Source organism: Octopus bimaculoides, chromosome 3, assembly GCF_046866305.1.
Source record: "Octopus bimaculoides isolate indiv1 chromosome 3, ASM4686630v1, whole genome shotgun sequence".
Lineage (NCBI taxonomy): Eukaryota > Metazoa > Mollusca > Cephalopoda > Octopoda > Octopodidae > Octopus > Octopus bimaculoides.
Window position 1 is genome coordinate 99,336,367 of NC_142930.1, and position 17,201 is coordinate 99,353,567.

Here is a 17,201-nt window from a genome sequence, read left to right on the forward strand (position 1 = left end):
GTAACTCGAAACTGAAGCCATTGCTTGCAATGATGAAGGGTGTCTAATGCAGGACTTATATACAGCTATATGCACTTAATTATTCAGAGCTAAATGCTTTAGCAACAGAGATAAAACATGAAATCCTATCACCTTGGTAGTTGAGAGGCAGAGATGTTGCGGCGACAGATTACGTATCTGATGACATTTAATTACGATACTTAACGTTCAAATTCTGCAGATGTTGAAAGTAGCTTTTCATTTTTCTCAGTTAAGATCGATCAAGCAAGTACCGATAAAGTACTGACAGTGATTCAATCAACATCACGAGAAAGCCTGATAACCTGTATGTAGTCGATCAAGCTGCTAGGGACAATGACCAAGATATCCTTCGGATCATTTCCTATTGTCTAAGAATAGAACACATATGTATCGCATGATGTTGTCTTGGATACACTGTTTGAGGAATAAAATATTGAAGTATGATCATAGGTCTGCTTGATCAGAGCTGACCTGGGGCGAAACAACAACGACAACAACATCGCTCCTCACAAAGTTTGTTGCATTTAGACAAAGTTAGAAAACCATAAATGAATTTTGAGAAACTGTTCTTTCTAATATAGGAACAGGACTTGAAAATTTGGGCCAAGAAAGCCAGTCGATTACATCGACCCCAGTGCTCGATTGTTATTTACTTTATCGACCCCGAAAGGGAATAACAAGCAAAGTCGACCTCGACTGAATTCGAACTCAGAAGGTAAAGTTGAAGAAATGTTGCTATGCATTTTGTCCGGCGTGCTAACGTGTCCATCTGCTGGCTAACTTGAAATTTTGAGAAATAATAATTTTTTTTTTCTAATTCTTTAAAAAAAAATAATAAAGCTTAAAAAAAGATCTTTTGCATGGGCAAAAATCAGTTAATAAAGTTTCCGATATAGAACAGTTTCATGTGAAAGGAACTGCCAAAACTCAGAATTCACGCTCTCTTCAAGGCGTTCGAACTTATACTTTAAATCAGTGGTTCTTAATTTTTTTACTATCACGCCTCCCCTAGGAATTTGTCGTTCTCTCCAGGCCCCACTTGCATCTATAAATAAAATCCCTTCCCAGATTTTAAATAAAATCTAAAATATGTTTTCAGTCTTTTTATTGAATATGAATTAGTCACATTATACAAAATATGTATAATTTTATATATAATCACATTATACAAAAAGTGAGATACTTGACACTGCTTCATAGCAAAAAAAGTTTTTTTTTTATTGAATATGAATTAGTCACATTGTTAGTGAGATACTTGAGACTGTTTCTTAGCTACAAGATCTTGAATGCGTAGTTGAATGCCAGAGAGTGCACAACGTAAGTCCCTTTCAACGTTCAGCCTGTTTCTGTACTTGGTCTTGACAGTAACGAGTATGGAAAATGCAACTTCACAAAGATACGTGGATCCAAACATAGCTAAAATCCGAAGAGCCTGATGTGAGATCAGAGGGTAAACAGGAAGTTACTTGATTCAGAACGTTTCAAGATCCAGTTCTTTGAAGTCTTCCTTAGCTGGAGAGTTGAACTTCAGCTCAAGGAACTCCTCTTGCACTTCATCCAAAACATCAGTCACTTCACACTGAAATGGATTCCTGTTGAATTTCCAAGTTTCATTTTTTTCATCTATGTCTAGGAAGTATCTGATGAATTCTGTTTTCAAGTCAGTTAGATGAGTGATTATTTGTTCCTTTAACTCAGAATCAAAGTTACTGTGAATGAGAGCAGACTCCAAGTAGCTAAAACTGGCTGTATTTCCCCACTGAATTCAATATTTCCAGAGGTCGAGTTTGGCAATGACAGTTCGAATGGTGCCGTGGTACGTGAGAATGTTGATGTTTTCTCCTTGTAGTTTAAGGTCGAGAGCATTCAACGCTTCGAAGATGTCCACCAGACAAGCTAGAGATAGATGAAAGCCTTCAAACTGGAACTTGTCATGGAGATCTGCTTTCTGCAGCAAATCTAGAAATATTGCTACTTCTTCTCGTAGTTCATAAAGCTGTCCAAGCATATTCTCCTTTAATAGCCATCGTACGTTCGTGTGAAAAAGCAATGCTTCATGTTCAGATTCCATATCTTTACAAAACAGTTTAAGGCTCTACATTTAAGATGACTGCTTAAGGCTCCACCTTTAACAAAGTTGACAACCTTGATAGCCACATTCAGGACATTTCTCATTTCAGTAGGCAAGTTAAGGTTCTGGACGCTAAGGCTTCACGATGAAGTATACAGTGTATGCCTACAACAGATGAATTTTTTTTTTCTTTCACCCTAGTAATGAATCCAGACTGTAGAGCAAGCATAGTTGGAGTGCTATCAGTGAACACACCTACTACCGAATCCTAGGAAAGTTGGTTTTCCTGAAAGAAGTTTGATACATCACGAAAAATAACTGCTGCTGTTGTACAACTATCCATAGGGTTACAGCACAACATTTCTTCATTTACACAGTTGCCTGACACAAAACGAGCATATACTAGTAGCTGAGAACATTGAACGATGTCAGTCATTTCGTCACACTGGAGGGCAAAAACAAGAGGATCACTTATTTGGTCGAAAATTAGAGCTTTGATGTTTTGAGACAAGTCGTCGACCTTTCCCTTGACTGTATCGTTTGATAGTGAAATCCAGGAAAGCTTGTTTGCACTGTCTTTCACCAGAACGAGTTCTGCTGCACGGAGTAGACTTGGTTTTATGAGAGACTCTCTGATGTTATGGCTCTTCTTGCTCTTTGCAACCAATGACTATTGAAGTTTGTTGCCCAAATGCCTCACTACCATCCAAGATAGCTTGCTTCAAAGAATGTATTTTTTTTTCTTGTTTCAAAGAATGCCTTGGGCTTATCTGCAAGGGCAGCATGTGTTGTCCTCAAGTGGCATTCCAAGCGTGAGGGTCACATTCTATCATTGTTCAAAATTTTGTAACATATCACACACTGGGGGACTTCTGTGTCACCCTTTTGGAGGGACACGAATCCAAATCGAATATATTTGTCAAGATACTTCCGTTTCTTTGCACTCCATTCGAATTATTTGACGTGCAGAGGACAACACAAATATGTGAACAAAAGATAAGGCACGTGTAAGGTAATGTCAAGGCTCAAGTTAGAACACTAGCCCAAGTTAGAATGGTTGGAGTAAAAAGTTCTGAAAAAAAATTAAAACAAAAAAATTTGGAATAAAAGTTAAATTAAAAGAAAGGTTGTACGAAAAAATTGTACAATAAAATATTCTTTTCTACTCTAGGCACAAAGCCCGAAGTTTTAGGGGAAGAGGCCAGTCGATTAGATCGATCCCAGTACGCAACTGGTACTTAATTTATCGACCCCGAAAGGATGAAAGGCAAAGATTTTCCATAGCTTTTTGTTTTACCTAGTACTTTCTGTAATATTTAAATCTGAATTTTAGTTTAATATTTGGCTTTATATTATAATTTTTTTCTTACAAAAACATTTGCTATATTTTTAACATAAATATTTAATATTAAAAATTTTGGTTTTATTGTTAAAATTCTCTATTTTCCCAATCTATGTTTTAGTAGAACCTGTTACTTTTTGTTTTATTCCTTATTTTTAAATATATCATACTTTTCATCTTGCTAAAATTTTTAAATAATTTTCAATTCTTAAAAGTTTAGTTAATATTTCTAAGTGTGTTACTATAATGATTTGATTATGTTTCAGCATGTCTCTTGATTTTTCAGAATCACATTATTTCATATATATGAAAACTGTGCATCAAACTTGTTTATAATCTATTAACTGAAAAAGATGTTTGTCTTTACACGATAATAATATCTAAGCTTTATACCAGTGGTTCTTAACCTGAGTCTTGTTGTAACTAAAGAAATTACAAAGTAAAGGTAACTGTTAAAGCTACAATTCAGAATTAGTGAGGGTTTTGAAGGATATGAAGTGGGGTCAATAAGTACAGAAAATGGTAAGCGGCGCTATGATAGTAGAATGAGAAAACTAAAGGTATAAAAGGCGATACATTTGCATTCTTTCATAAACTTCTCATTATTTGACCATGTTCTCGTTAAGAGTGTAATAAATATAATTAGAGAAATTCCTGCTTTTTCTCAAGGGCTTGCAACCCCCTTGGAAATTACTGATGCCTCCCTAGGGGGCGTGCCCCTCAAGTTAAGAGTCACTGCTTTAAATAGTTTAAAGTGAATTAAACTGAAGTGAAAAATAAAAGGAATTAGATTAATACCAAAACTTATCTTTTCATGATTTATAAATAAAAAAAAATGCTTAAAACGTTCATTTACTGTATTCGTAGTGAAATACATTTTTTATCATTTTCTTCCGAATTCGGGAGATTTTTTACGATGTAACTAGGATAGTGTTTTCGATTATATCACTTTTGCTCGTCCGTAGATTCTACGGACGTATTAGTGACTTCGTTTTTGAAACCATAAAAAAATAATTGTAATTTTTGCAATTTTTCTGTACTTATTGCGAGAGAAAATTTCATTATCAATTAAGAACCTTAGTTAGTATATAAAATCATTCTTTTGGCTTCGTTTTATTTCTTTTATTTCTTCTTTTTATTGAAAGTTTTTTAAAGATATTTACTGCTGACTAAGTCATACGTATATATTTAATTACGTTCTCATGACCGGCTACTTCGTTCTCGGTTTTGTTATATTTGTTCTTCTTTGTCTAAGTGGAACCAGTTTTATCGTTATCTCATTCTATCGTTATATCATTCTATGTTTTGCATAAGTGTAAATATGAGAATTTCATTCATTTGTTTTCTATATTTATATGCGCTTGATAAGTTGAATTCTGCTATGTTAAAGAATGAAAATAAACATCCAAATACAGTAAGAACACGCATATACCCACGCACGAACGCACACACACACACAGTCACTCACTCACTCGCTCGTTCACTGTCAAGCTTGCATGCATGCAAGCATGTATAGATGCACGCACACACATGCAAGTATACACGCATGCCCGCACACTCATTGCATGCACACATACAAACACACACACGCACACACGGCACATAAATTCGCGAAGCGTTCCATATTTTTTAACATAAGCGCAAACGTGGCTGTGTGGTAAGCAGCTTCCTTCCCAATCAAATGGTTCTGGGTTCAGTCTCACGGCGTGGCACTTTGAGCAAGTGTCTTCTATAGCCTCAGGTCGACCAAAGCTTTGTGGGTGGATTTGGTAGACGGAGACTGAAAGAAGTCCGTCGTATGTATATTCTTTTACTTGTTTCGGTTATTTGACTGCAGCCCTGCTGGAACACCGCCTTAAAGGGTTTTAGTCGAACAAATCGATCCGAGGAGTTTTTCTTTTTTTTTTTTTTTGTTTCTAGCCTAGTACTTATTCTATCGGTCTCTTAGGCCGAACTGCTAGATTATGGAGACGTAAACATACTAACACCGGTTGTTAAGTGGTGATGGACACACACACACACACACACACACACACACACACACACACACACACACACACACGCACACACACACGCACGCACACACACACATATATGATGGGCTTCTTTCAGTTTTCATCTACCAAATCCACTCACAAGGCTTTGGTTGGCCCGGAACTATATTAGAAGAAACTTGCCCAAGGTGCCACGCGGTGGGACTGATACACATATACATACATTACATACATACATGCATACATACATACACACACATACATGCATTATATATATGTGTGTGTGTGTGTGTGTGTGTGTGTGTGTGTGTGTGTGGAGGCGCAATGGCACAGTGGTCAGGGCAGCGGACTCGCGGTCTGAGGATCGCGGTTTCGATTCCCAGACTGGGCGTTGTGAGTGTTTATTGAGCGAAAACACCTAAGCTCCGGCAGGGGGCGGTGGCGACCACTGTTGTGCTCTGTCACTCCAACTTTCTCTCACTCTTTCTTCCTGTTTCTTGAGTAACGCTGCGATGGACTGGCGTCCCGTCCATTTGGGGGGAACACATACGCCATAGAAACCGAGAAACCGGGCCCATGAGCCTGGCTAGGCTTTGAAAGGCGACGTTTATCGTTTATATATATATATATATATATATGTGTGTGTGTGTGTGTGTGTGTGTGTGTGTGTGTGTGTGCGTATGTGTTTCCCAACTGGACGGGACGCCAGTCCATCGCAGCGTTACTCATTTTTGCCAGCTGAGTGAACTGGAGCAACGAGAAATGAAGTGTTTTGCTCAAGAACACAACTCGTCGCCCGGTCCAGGAATCGAAACCACAATCTTACGATCATGATGCTGACACCCTAACCAGTAAGCCACGCGCCTCCACACACACACACACACACACACATATGCGCGCGCGCACACTCACACATACGCACACACACACATATGTATCGAAATGTAATGCAAAAGTAATGCAAAATGTAATGCAAAATGTAATGCAAAAGGACATCTCCTCCAGCTGGCTTATCGACACACTACTGTGTCTTGTTTGCCAAGGGAAGTTATCCCTCTCACCATGATCTGTAGCATTGCCAAGATTTTGTCTCTCTCACCAAGGATCAGTGGCTATCGAACGCCGACGAAGGGAAATAACCCTGAAACCCGGGTCCGTTCGTGCTACAGATCATGGTGAGAGGGATAACTTCCCTTGGCAAACAGGACACAGTAGTGTGTCGATAAGCCAGCTGGAGGAGATGTCCTCCTGGGGCTAAAAGCAACAGTAACATCCACCCCTAGGGGTCAGCCACACTTAAGTGGCAATATACTACACTTTATCGTGCAGTTACTGTTAATACTTCATTTAGAGAATTAACATTGCTTATATATATATATATATATATATATATATATATATATATATATATATATATATATATCACATTTTTAATTCCCTTCTACCACTAGTGCAGCAAGGGTGGGAGCGATAGGGGGCCATCCGCCCCGGGCGGCACTTTTGGGTCTGCTGTAGGCAATGTGTGTCTTTTGTGGTGTCCGGGAGCGGCAAACAGAAGGGATTCCCCGGGTGGCACACACTCTAGCTACGCTAGTACCTTCTATTAATTTAGTAGTAGTTCACATATATGTACTTATGCAGGTAAGGTGCCAGTAAATCCAAAGAAGTATTCAACACGCTTGAAAAACTTTGAAAATATAATACAATACAATATAGTATTGGTTTTAAATTTTGGCACAAGGCCCGCAATCTTTTGGGCGAGGTGGGGCTAAATTGATTAAATATATCCAGTGCTCAACTAGTACTTATTTTATCGAACCACGAAAGGATGAAAGGCAAGTCAACCTCAGCGAAATTTGAACTCAGAACATAAAAACGGACGAAATGCTGCTAAGCATTTTGCCCGACATGCTAACGGTTCTGCCTGCTCGCTGCCTTAAATTAATGTTTAATATTGGTTTCAAATTTTGGTACAAGCCCAGCAATTTCGGGAGAGGAGTAAGTCGATTAAATCGACGTCAGTGTCCAACTGGTATTTATTTTATCGACCCTGAAAAGATGAAAGGTAAAGTCAACCCCGGAAACTCGGAACGTAAAGTCGAATGAAATGCTGCAAAGCAATTTTTCCGGTGCGGTGACAATTCTACCCGCTCGCTGCCTTAATTAATGTTGTATATTGACTTCTGTCATAGCTTGTCTGAAAAACGAGAGCCTCTATGATACGACTGACCAGCCTGAGGCCCGCGGGCCGCATTTAGTTCGCAGACTTTTATCTTGCGGCCCGCTTGATGCTTTCTTGAAATGGGTTTATTTAAACAAACGTTTTAAAATTTTTATCAAAAGTTGAAGATTGTAATGAAATGTAAAAAAGAAAGATACTACTGTTTATGCAACGATAATATTTCATGTTGAACCAACGATCATTCATTCATTATCATAATAAAAGCATGAGAATTAGTGCATAAAGTATACAATTAGTGCATAAAGTATACAAAAAACTTTCTGTAATAAAACTGGGCCCGCAATGTAATTCGAGTTGACCAGGCCTGCTCTATGATGTCACTGAATCTGTTAGCAATAACAGCTAAATTTCTTTCGAATCATACCCTGCCGTCTTAAAAATGAGACATGTATCCAAGATAATGCAGTACAAAGTAAATCGCATTTTATTTTTTAAAAATTGTTTTAAACAAGTTGGTCATCGGTGTAATATTTTTGGTCATATATTTGCTGGATGAAGGTCGGTGTAATCCGACACAGCGTGCGAGCAGAAAAGGATATTTCAGCGGATACAATTCCGAGATTTACGAATTGTTTGTTGCACGGTTTGTGGATAGTGAGGTACAGTGACGTTGAATAGAAGGGGAGGTGTGTGGTGTTGAACTATTTAACCGGAAGTTTTGCAGAACAGTACAAGAGCTCGAAGTGAGATATATATATATATATATATATATATATATATATATATATATAATTATTATAAGATCTGGTAATTATTCATATATTAATATATTAATTAATATCGATTAATTATCAGGGGGCCAGCACATTTAAAGAATCAAAGAGATTCAGAAATATTATCTGCAATCTCAGGGGATTAAGGTACATTTTAAAAATAACGTCGACCACTAACGTGGACAATTAATGCGCTAGAAATAGATCACATTTTGTGTCTATTAAGACCTAAAAAGTTCTCAACATGAGTTCTCATATTTCATGTTGAGAACTTTTTAGGTCTTAATAGACACAAAATGTGATCTATTTCTAGCGCATTAATTGTCCACGTTAGTGGTCGACGTTATTTTTAATATATATATATATATATATATATATATATATATATATATATATATATATATATATATATATATATATATATATATATACATATATATATATATATGCACACCATGTCAGTGTACTAGAGGATGTTATGTGTTGATGAGGTGGGATTTGCTAATTAGCGGGTTAGTTTTTCTTTGTTTGCCATTTAAGATGCATGTGCATGTGTAGCAGTATCGAAGTCTCGGATTTGAGAACAAAATCGATACAGCATCGAACAAATGTTTTGAGGTATTTTTTCAGTTCTTTGCGTTCTTAGTTAAAACCTCACCAAAGCCAACTTTGACTTCCATACTTCCAGGCTCGATGAATAAAGTACCAATCAAATACTGGTGTAGATCTAGACACCAGCTTCTTTCCCACTCAGAATCTGCTGATCTCCTCACAGTTAATTTCATTCAAACGAGGATAGCAGTCTGTCCCAAGTTCGAATAAAAAAAAGAAGGCTGAATTAGGAACGAGCTACAAAATCCGTCATAATAAGCGCATGATAACCTCTGCAGCAAAGAGACATAAATGGTGGGCAAGGATGGATTGATGTGCGATGCAGCACAAATCAAACTAAGGATTCTAAGGATAATATTGGTCTAAGGATATAATATTGGTTCTGAGGATAACATTAGTCAAAAATTAATATTTTGAATTACTGTGGTGTAGCTATTGTGCAATGAGATTTAGTGAACAATTTCTTTCACTAAATTTCGATGAATATATTACATATTATCATATTGTATAATATACGGGAAGACAGAAAAATACTATTGATTTATTAATTTATTAAAGGAGTTAAACAATATCCTACAATTTTATTTATCATTACATTTGGGAATGGTCGGGCTAACAATAATATTTCATTTCTATTTATCTCCTGACAAATACAGAAAAATGTATATTACCTCCCTTGGACGGTGGTCTTGTTACTTTTTTTTTTATCTCCCATTTCTTAGGTCATGAACGCTGTAGTTGTCACATCTTGATAGCAGAGCGGATAGATGTATATGCTTGATATAGAATCTGGAAATTTGTTCATTTATTCCAGACGGCGGTGTCGGCACTATTATTATTGATCTATATTGGCACGGTATGCTCTATATTGGCATGGTATACTAATTTTTCAGCAAAGCTGTGCTGTCGATAATGTCGATTCCTGATCATGTATGTATATTATCGACTTTGTAGGTATGAAATGCTTAGTGAAAACCCGCTTGGATTTTAATTTGGAGTATAAAGGAAAGAAACAAAACCCCGTAAGGCACTCATGTAAGTGCTACAGTTTAGCACTTGACTGTAGTTTTCCAAGTATTAAGTGAAGGCGTGATAAATCTACCCATCTCTCTAGGATATGATTTCGGTCTGCAGCAGGTAGCTGTTCCCATTGCTTCTGAAACGCTGCTTCATCACATCAAGAATGCTACTGCTGTTTAAGGAAACGGGTTACACTTCTGCACAGCACACACTTATAACTAGGTAGATCAGACATTTTTTGCTTTTGAATCCCTTTGATTCCTATTTTATTCTACTGGAACCCCATGTTAAAGAAAATCCTATTATATTTTTCATCACCATTATCATCATCGTCGTTTAACGTCCGCTTTCCATGCTAGCATGGGTTGGACGATTTGACTGAGGACTGGTGAACCAGGAGGCGACACCAGGCTCCAGTCTGATTTGGCAGAGTTTCTACTGCTGGATGCCCTTCCTAACGCCAACCACTCCGAGAGTGTAGTGGGTGCTTTTACGTGTCACCGGCATGAAGGCCAGTCAGGCGGTACTGGCAACGGCCACGCTCGAAATGGTGTATTTTACGTGCCACCTGCACAGGAGCCAGTCCATCGGCAGGCAACGATCTCGCTCGGATGTCTTACTGGCAAAGGCCATGCTCGAAATGATGTATTACGTGTCACCTGCGCAGGAGCCAGTCCATCGGCACTGGCAACAATCTCGCTCGAATGTCTTTTCACGTACCCCTGGCACAAGTGCCAGGAAGGCAACGTTGGTAACGATCAACGGCTACGCTCGAAATGGTGGTAACGATGAACGGCCACGCTCGAAATTGTATGTATAAAAATATTGTTCAAATATTTTGTGGATTGTAGATGTATAACCAATTTATTGCTCATAAACTTTGATAACAAAATCTTATATGAAATCCCCAAGGGTCATATGTACCCCGGTTGAGAACCACTGAAGTAGATGATCTCCTTTCAAGTACAATAGAGTTAATTAACATACAAGAAAGAGTGGAAGTAAACACGTATGAACTTTTGTACCGTAAAACATTAAAGAATAAAATGGATAATTCAGGAAAAAAATATTCTATACATATGTCAGGTAATAAGGGTTAAATTTTCTCACTTCATTAGCAAAAAAAAAAAGAAGAAGATACAGATAATGGGTATGAGACATTTTGGCACAGCTGCCTGGCGCCGCTGATTTATTTGACATTAGAAATTTTAGTGTTTTATTCGTTTTAATGTTTTCTCTGGTTCTCCTCCTCCTCCCCCTCTTTCTCTCTCTCTCTCTCCTTCGTTTATGTGTTTGAGCATATTTTTCTTTATGTGTATGAGGACAGGGAAAATGTTTACATCAATTGTGTTCAACTAATAGACTATAATGTCTCTCTTTCTCTCCCTCTCTTCTCTTCCTATCTCCCCTTCTTCTCCCTCTCTCTCCCTCTTTCTCTCTCTCCTATTTTTCTCTCACTCTTTCTTTCAATATATCTATATATCTATATTCTTGCGAGCGCATGCATGTTTGTCTCCAGCCCCGAAAAGTACCGCAGCTAAAATAGGTTAGATGTTCAGAAATCCTTACCTAATCTTCGGCGTCCAAACAACTGCGCGCAAACGTCTAATTCCGACAAATAAACATCACAGACCACTTTTATAACCACAACTAAAAATAAAGGGTCGATGAGGAAGCCGCTACCAAGCTGCTCCTTAGTTAACAGGAGAGCCTCTACTGAGCCCCCGAGCGAGGCTCACGGAACTAAATAATTAATTCTCTACATTTCTTTTTAACCATTTAGTCAAGGAGGGAAGGGCAACACCCATAACTCTTTATTCTATCATGTCTCTGATACTTGTGACAGGAAGGAGGGAAGGAAGAAAGGAAGGAAGGAAGGAAGGAAGTTATCTTAAAACTGGACATCTGCTCTGAATATTTGCAACAGAGAGAACTCCATTAAAGGCACCCTCAAACCAAATGGGTTGTGCACATATATTTCTAACTGTTTCAACACGTCACTAGCAAACGCACGATATGCAAATTAGTTTAGACATTACATTCAAGCTCTGATTTGAGTTTGATTTAATGACGGTTTCCTATAAGTTCTCTTTGCGGATAGGAAAATGAGGAGGTACTTGTCTTCTGAGTGAGTGGTTAATGAACCGTGAAACATTTCAGGGTAATCTCCCTTATTTATTTATTTATCTTTTTATTTTTGTGGTCCTAATAACTCTTGAAGGTAACTGGTCCTTAGTGTTCTAAGCGAGCAATAAAATGGAGGTCTCTGCATTTAACATACTTGAAGCTCTCTAACGAAAGAGCTTTACACACACACACACACACACACACACACACGCACACACACGCACTCAAACAACTTCTTATGCAATGTTAAACGGCATGCGCCAAATTGTATCGTTTTCTCTTCTCTTTCAGACATATGGAAGCCCATTACAGTCTAACATAAGAAAAGAAAAGACATGTTGCGCTCGTCGCTCTAGCAATTCGGAAATCGCCAACTACTTGAACTAATCTGCGCTCTTAGACTTCAAAGCCAGGAATGAACTGCACGAACATGTAATCTGTGCAATGAAACATTATGAAACATTATGAACGGTCAAACGTCGTCAGGATAGCCAAGTTCACACAGGAGGTTTAAGACATCATCAACGGTAACGCCAGCAAACAGATGAGAGCTCTCAACGACCAACTCAGTGTAGCGGAGTTCACTGATACATAAGTACATTAGGTGCAAACAGAAAACGTGATTAGGAGAGAGAGCAGTTGAAGTCTGGCAATATCCGTAAGTACTATGTGACCATGTCGAAGTGCTTGCCGGACAAGCTCTAGTATCCTTTTGTTCTCGAATGAGAAGAACTTGACTAAGGTCAGAAAGTGAACAGAAGGGAGGATAAATAGCTCTATTCTGGCCCAACAGAAGTACCAACTCTAATGCGCACCATTTGTTTTTTGCTTTCTATTGTGTAGTATTTTACTATTTTCGGAATCCTGGAAGTATGTACATCAGAGCTCTGCTTCTAATCGTATCCTGGGTGTTCTTCTAAATCCTGTGTGAGAGCGTCAAAAGGATGTTCAAGTCAGCGCGCGATTGCAGTTAGTGAAAAAAATGCCTCGACTACGAGTGGTGGCAACGTTGGTCACAGCTTTAGGACTGAAACATATAAAAGAAAAAAATTATATATATATATATATATATATATATATATATATATATAAAACAAGAAAAGCAACTAGTTAGATAATCTCTATAAGAGATGAAAGTAGTAACTATATGGTTGTTCGACGTTACTACCGTTTTTAACCCCAGGAAGAACCTCCTCCAGCTGTTTATAGATGCAATCTGCACCCGGTATATACTGCAAACTGGAGAACGAACCGATGCTTTCTTCTAGCAAACGACGTGACCACACGACCGAACGTTTTCAGACTATGTGTGCCCATCGTCAATGGTAAACACCTGGCCGCTAGAAATAGCAGGAATTCTCTCTAGCTCGCAATATATAGAAAACCAAGCGACAATCAGTCACTGATCTTGCAACAAGCAAAGGGATTACCTCAATAAACCTTGAATAAGTTTATTGAGGTAATCCCTTTTTGCAATCATAAATTTTCCTCCACCTTCCTAAAACTATATAAAAATAAAAATAAGAACAAAAATAATAGTATTAGTAGTGGTAATAATGGTAGTAATGGTGATAATAATAGTAATGATTGAAATAGAAATAAAAATAAAAAGACAAAAATATAGATATAAAAATAATAATAAAAATATGGATACAATGGTTAGTATTTATTTATTATCATAGTTTACGTTGGATTTGAAACCTGGTAGTTTTAATTAGTTACTAAACCTGCTTGACTATTCTAAAGCGTATATTAAAAATTTTTTTTTTTTTTTTAGGTCTAGTCCATATTATCTATATAAGCTTGCTCTCATAATATAATTTTTTTTCCTCCTGGTGCCTTCGTTGATGTTGGACGTGTTTTTCCATGATGTAAGGTGTTGAGTCCTTTTCCACATCGAATCAGCGCGATTCAGTTGTGAATTTTGGTTGGATTGTTTTACTGTTGACGAAGAGGTGGGTGTTTCATTATTTTGAAATTTTTGTTACAACAATTTGTTACTTGTGGGAACCTTTATTGGTCTGTTTTTGAAGACTTTCTTCTTCTGTCTTGTCCCCGTGTGGGGAGGCTTGCATTATGGCAAGCTGGAGTATGGGGAGGCTACTAACTGAAGAGGAAGTGGAAAGAAATGTCGAAAAGACATTAATAGACACAAGTGAAGAAGACTATATCCCACCGAGACCTGCGACTTCAAGAAGAAATATTGAAGTCGCTAGTTTAATTACAAAAGCTAAGATAGATGGAAAAAATGAGAAAAAACAAGCGGAAAAATTAGACTTTGTTGCTGTGGCTGGCACACAAATTAGACTTTTGGATTTAAAAAATTTGGAGAAACACAAGGAAATAATGTCGAAGGAGGGGAATGAAGTTAAGGTAGTTCCTCCAAAAGAAATTCAACAAGATGTTGAAAAGAAAACAATAATTTTTTAAAACCTACAAGGTTAAAGAGAGAAAAATAGAATACGTCGTGGAAAGTGAGATAGAAAATGTTTGAAGCCTATATGGCATCAAGTAAGATATGTTAATAGAGGTAGGCGGTATGCTACCGTCGAAGTAAGAATGGAGTCGGAGGAAGCGGCGCGACTCCATTCGGTTGACCCATTGAGAACAGAAGAGGTGGTGCTTCTGCCCACATATATGGGCAGAAGAACTTCAAGAGTTAGAGTAAGTAACTTTCCCCCTGATGTGGACCCGGAGTGGCTCGTTACGGGAGTTACTATGGGACTAGAAGAAAAAATAACTGTATTGGAAGCTGCCGTGAGGGAGTCACGCAACTGGCATGGCCAGAATCTGAACATTATTATACAAGCGGAACAGACCACGCTCGAAGAAACAACAGAAATTATCCAGGTTGGTAAGTACCGACTTGTAGTCGTGGTAGAAGGTCGCCAACCTCGTTGCTTCCAGTGTGGTAAAAAGGGCCACGTCAGGGCGGACTGTAAGGAGAAAGAGAAAAAGAAAGCAAAGGAGCAAGAAGAAATAACCTTAACGACGGCGGATCAAACGCCGGCGGATCAAACGCCGGCGGATCAAACGCCGGCGGATCAAACGCCGGCGGATCAAACGCCGGCGGATCAAACGCCGGCGGATCAAACGCCGGCGGATCAAACGCCGGCGGATCAAACGCCGGCGGATCAAACGCCGGCGGATCAAACGCCGGCGGATCAAACGCCGGCGGATCAAACACCTTTACCAGAAGAAAAAGCAGGCGAGGGGTGGAACACAGTAACCCACACGAGGAAAATAAATCCACCTTCCCCTGCAAAGGAAAAGAAAAAAACAAGCGACGAAAGACAAGTTAAAAAACTTAGAAAGAAAGAGGAAGATAGAAAGAAAGAAGAAAACTGCTACATAGCGGTTCGTAGCTCGAATCGAGAGCTAGCGAACCGGCTAGCAGTAATGCATGCTGGAAAAATAGAAAACAACACTGAAAATAAGGATGGTTTTGACATCTTTAAGATTAATAGGAAAAACTACAACGTTTTAGCTAACGATTTTCGCAAGGATGTAGGCCCTCTCAGATTGGACATTACCGATAAACTATATGAGGGTCTCATCACTCCGACAACGCGAGCCCAAGAAAAAGAAAAGGAGGCGGATAACCCTCCGCCTCCAGACCTCGAATAAGGTAAATCACTTTAATGGCTGTTCACGTAGGATGCATAAATGTACGTGGCCTGGCGTCGAGCTGGAAACAAGGACGTTTCCTAAATGACGTCAGGGCACAAGGTTTAGATGTCATTGTTGCTACTGAAACGCGGTTAAAAGGGCCAAGAGATCTACTCCCGCTCTTGAGCGGCTATGAGAGGTTCGCTTCTCCAGGGCCGCCGGATGGCGGGGGTGGGGTGTTGGTCCTACTTAAAAGAAACCGAGTTTCAGAGAAAAAGTTGACTTTTTTCTGATCCAGAAGGTAGGCTGGTCGTTTTAGATCTGACGTTCAGTTGTGGTAAGGAAATCAGGCTGGTTGCAGTGTATGCACCTAATTCAAGCCAGACTGGTTACTACCGAGATTTGGAGAAGTTTCTAGGCACGTCACGTTCACTAGTTGTGTTAGGTGACTTTAACACTATTCTCAATGCGCGTGAACCATCCAAGATAATCTTCATCTTATACGCTACACTATAGAAAGGTATGGAAAAAAGAAATCTGGCAAGGGCGGGGCACTGGTCCATTTAGACCAAGCTAAAGCATTCGATAGGGTGGACCATCGGTATCTGGTTTCTGTTCTCGCGCTGTTCGGACTGGGTCTTGGTTTCCTCAGGTGGATCATACAGTTGTACGATAACATCGACTCGATCGTTCGCGTGAACGGCTTCCTTTCAAAGTCGTTCTGCATCAAACGGTCGGTTCGCCAAGGGTGTCCGCTCTCTCCGCTTTTGTACGTAATGGCTCTGGAGCCATTACTGAGAAAGCTGAGTGGCATCCCGACGAATACAGGAGGTGGAGGATCGGTTACAGCATACGCGGACGACATCACTATCATCGTGACCAAGATGGAACACCTACATCAAGTAGATGAAACCATTAAGGTTTACGAGACGGTGGCAGGAGCAAAAATTAATCGGGAAAAGTCGGTCGGCTTGCAACTCGGCACCTGGAGGGGCAAGTCGATGCCTTCGAATAGCATCGTAGGACGCTGGACGGAGGGCCCGATTAAGTTGCTAGGAATCTGGGTTGGCCCAGATCTCCAGATAGAAAAGAACTGGTCGGAGGTTTCGATCAAGGTGACCCACATAGTCAGGACCTGGTCTTGGCGGTGGCTATCCTTGAAAGGGAGGGCGGAGGTGGCCAATGTGTTTATCGCATCGGTCTTCATCTACCGCCTTTCCTCGTGCCTTGTCCAGATTCGTGGTTAAACAGGTTGGAGAGGCAGATCTTTCGCTTTTTGTGGAAAAACTCCGCTCCACTTGTAAGACGTTCTATTTGCTGTCAAAAGCCGTTAAAGGGTGGGTTAAGGATGCCTTGGTTGTTGATGCGCAAGCACGCGCTGAGGTTAGGGCATCTCTGGCTCTACCTGGATGGTGAACGGGTGTGGTCTCCGCTTGCTAGACGGATGTTC

At 39.4% G+C, this 17,201-nt stretch overlaps 1 protein-coding gene and 1 long non-coding RNA gene across 2 annotated transcripts in view; both read right to left on the reverse strand.

Moving 5' to 3' along the window:
- Positions 1 to 1,111: 1,111 nt before the first annotated feature.
- On the reverse strand, positions 1,112 to 12,439 carry LOC106876712 (zinc finger BED domain-containing protein 5). The gene is made up of 2 exons (XM_089349418.1): positions 9,667 to 12,439; positions 1,112 to 3,164 (listed from the first exon to the last, which is right to left on the reverse strand). Exon 2 carries the CDS (start codon positions 2,090 to 2,092, stop codon positions 1,787 to 1,789), a length of 306 nt encoding a protein of 101 aa, XP_089205544.1. The 5' UTR covers positions 2,093 to 3,164; positions 9,667 to 12,439; the 3' UTR covers positions 1,112 to 1,786.
- A 609-nt stretch (positions 12,440 to 13,048) lies between these two features.
- LOC149136638 (uncharacterized) overlaps positions 13,049 to 17,201 on the reverse strand; it is a 205,240-nt gene continuing 201,087 nt past the window's right edge. The window contains exon 3 of the long non-coding RNA XR_016241153.1: positions 13,049 to 13,169. This is a non-coding gene — a long non-coding RNA (uncharacterized LOC149136638). The remainder of the gene's footprint in view (positions 13,170 to 17,201) is intronic.

What these genes read in the sequence shown, in the direction of transcription:
- LOC106876712 (XM_089349418.1), bottom strand. Translation starts at nt 2,092, where the DNA reads ATGGAATCTGAACATGAAGCATTGCTTTTTCACACGAACGTACGATGG.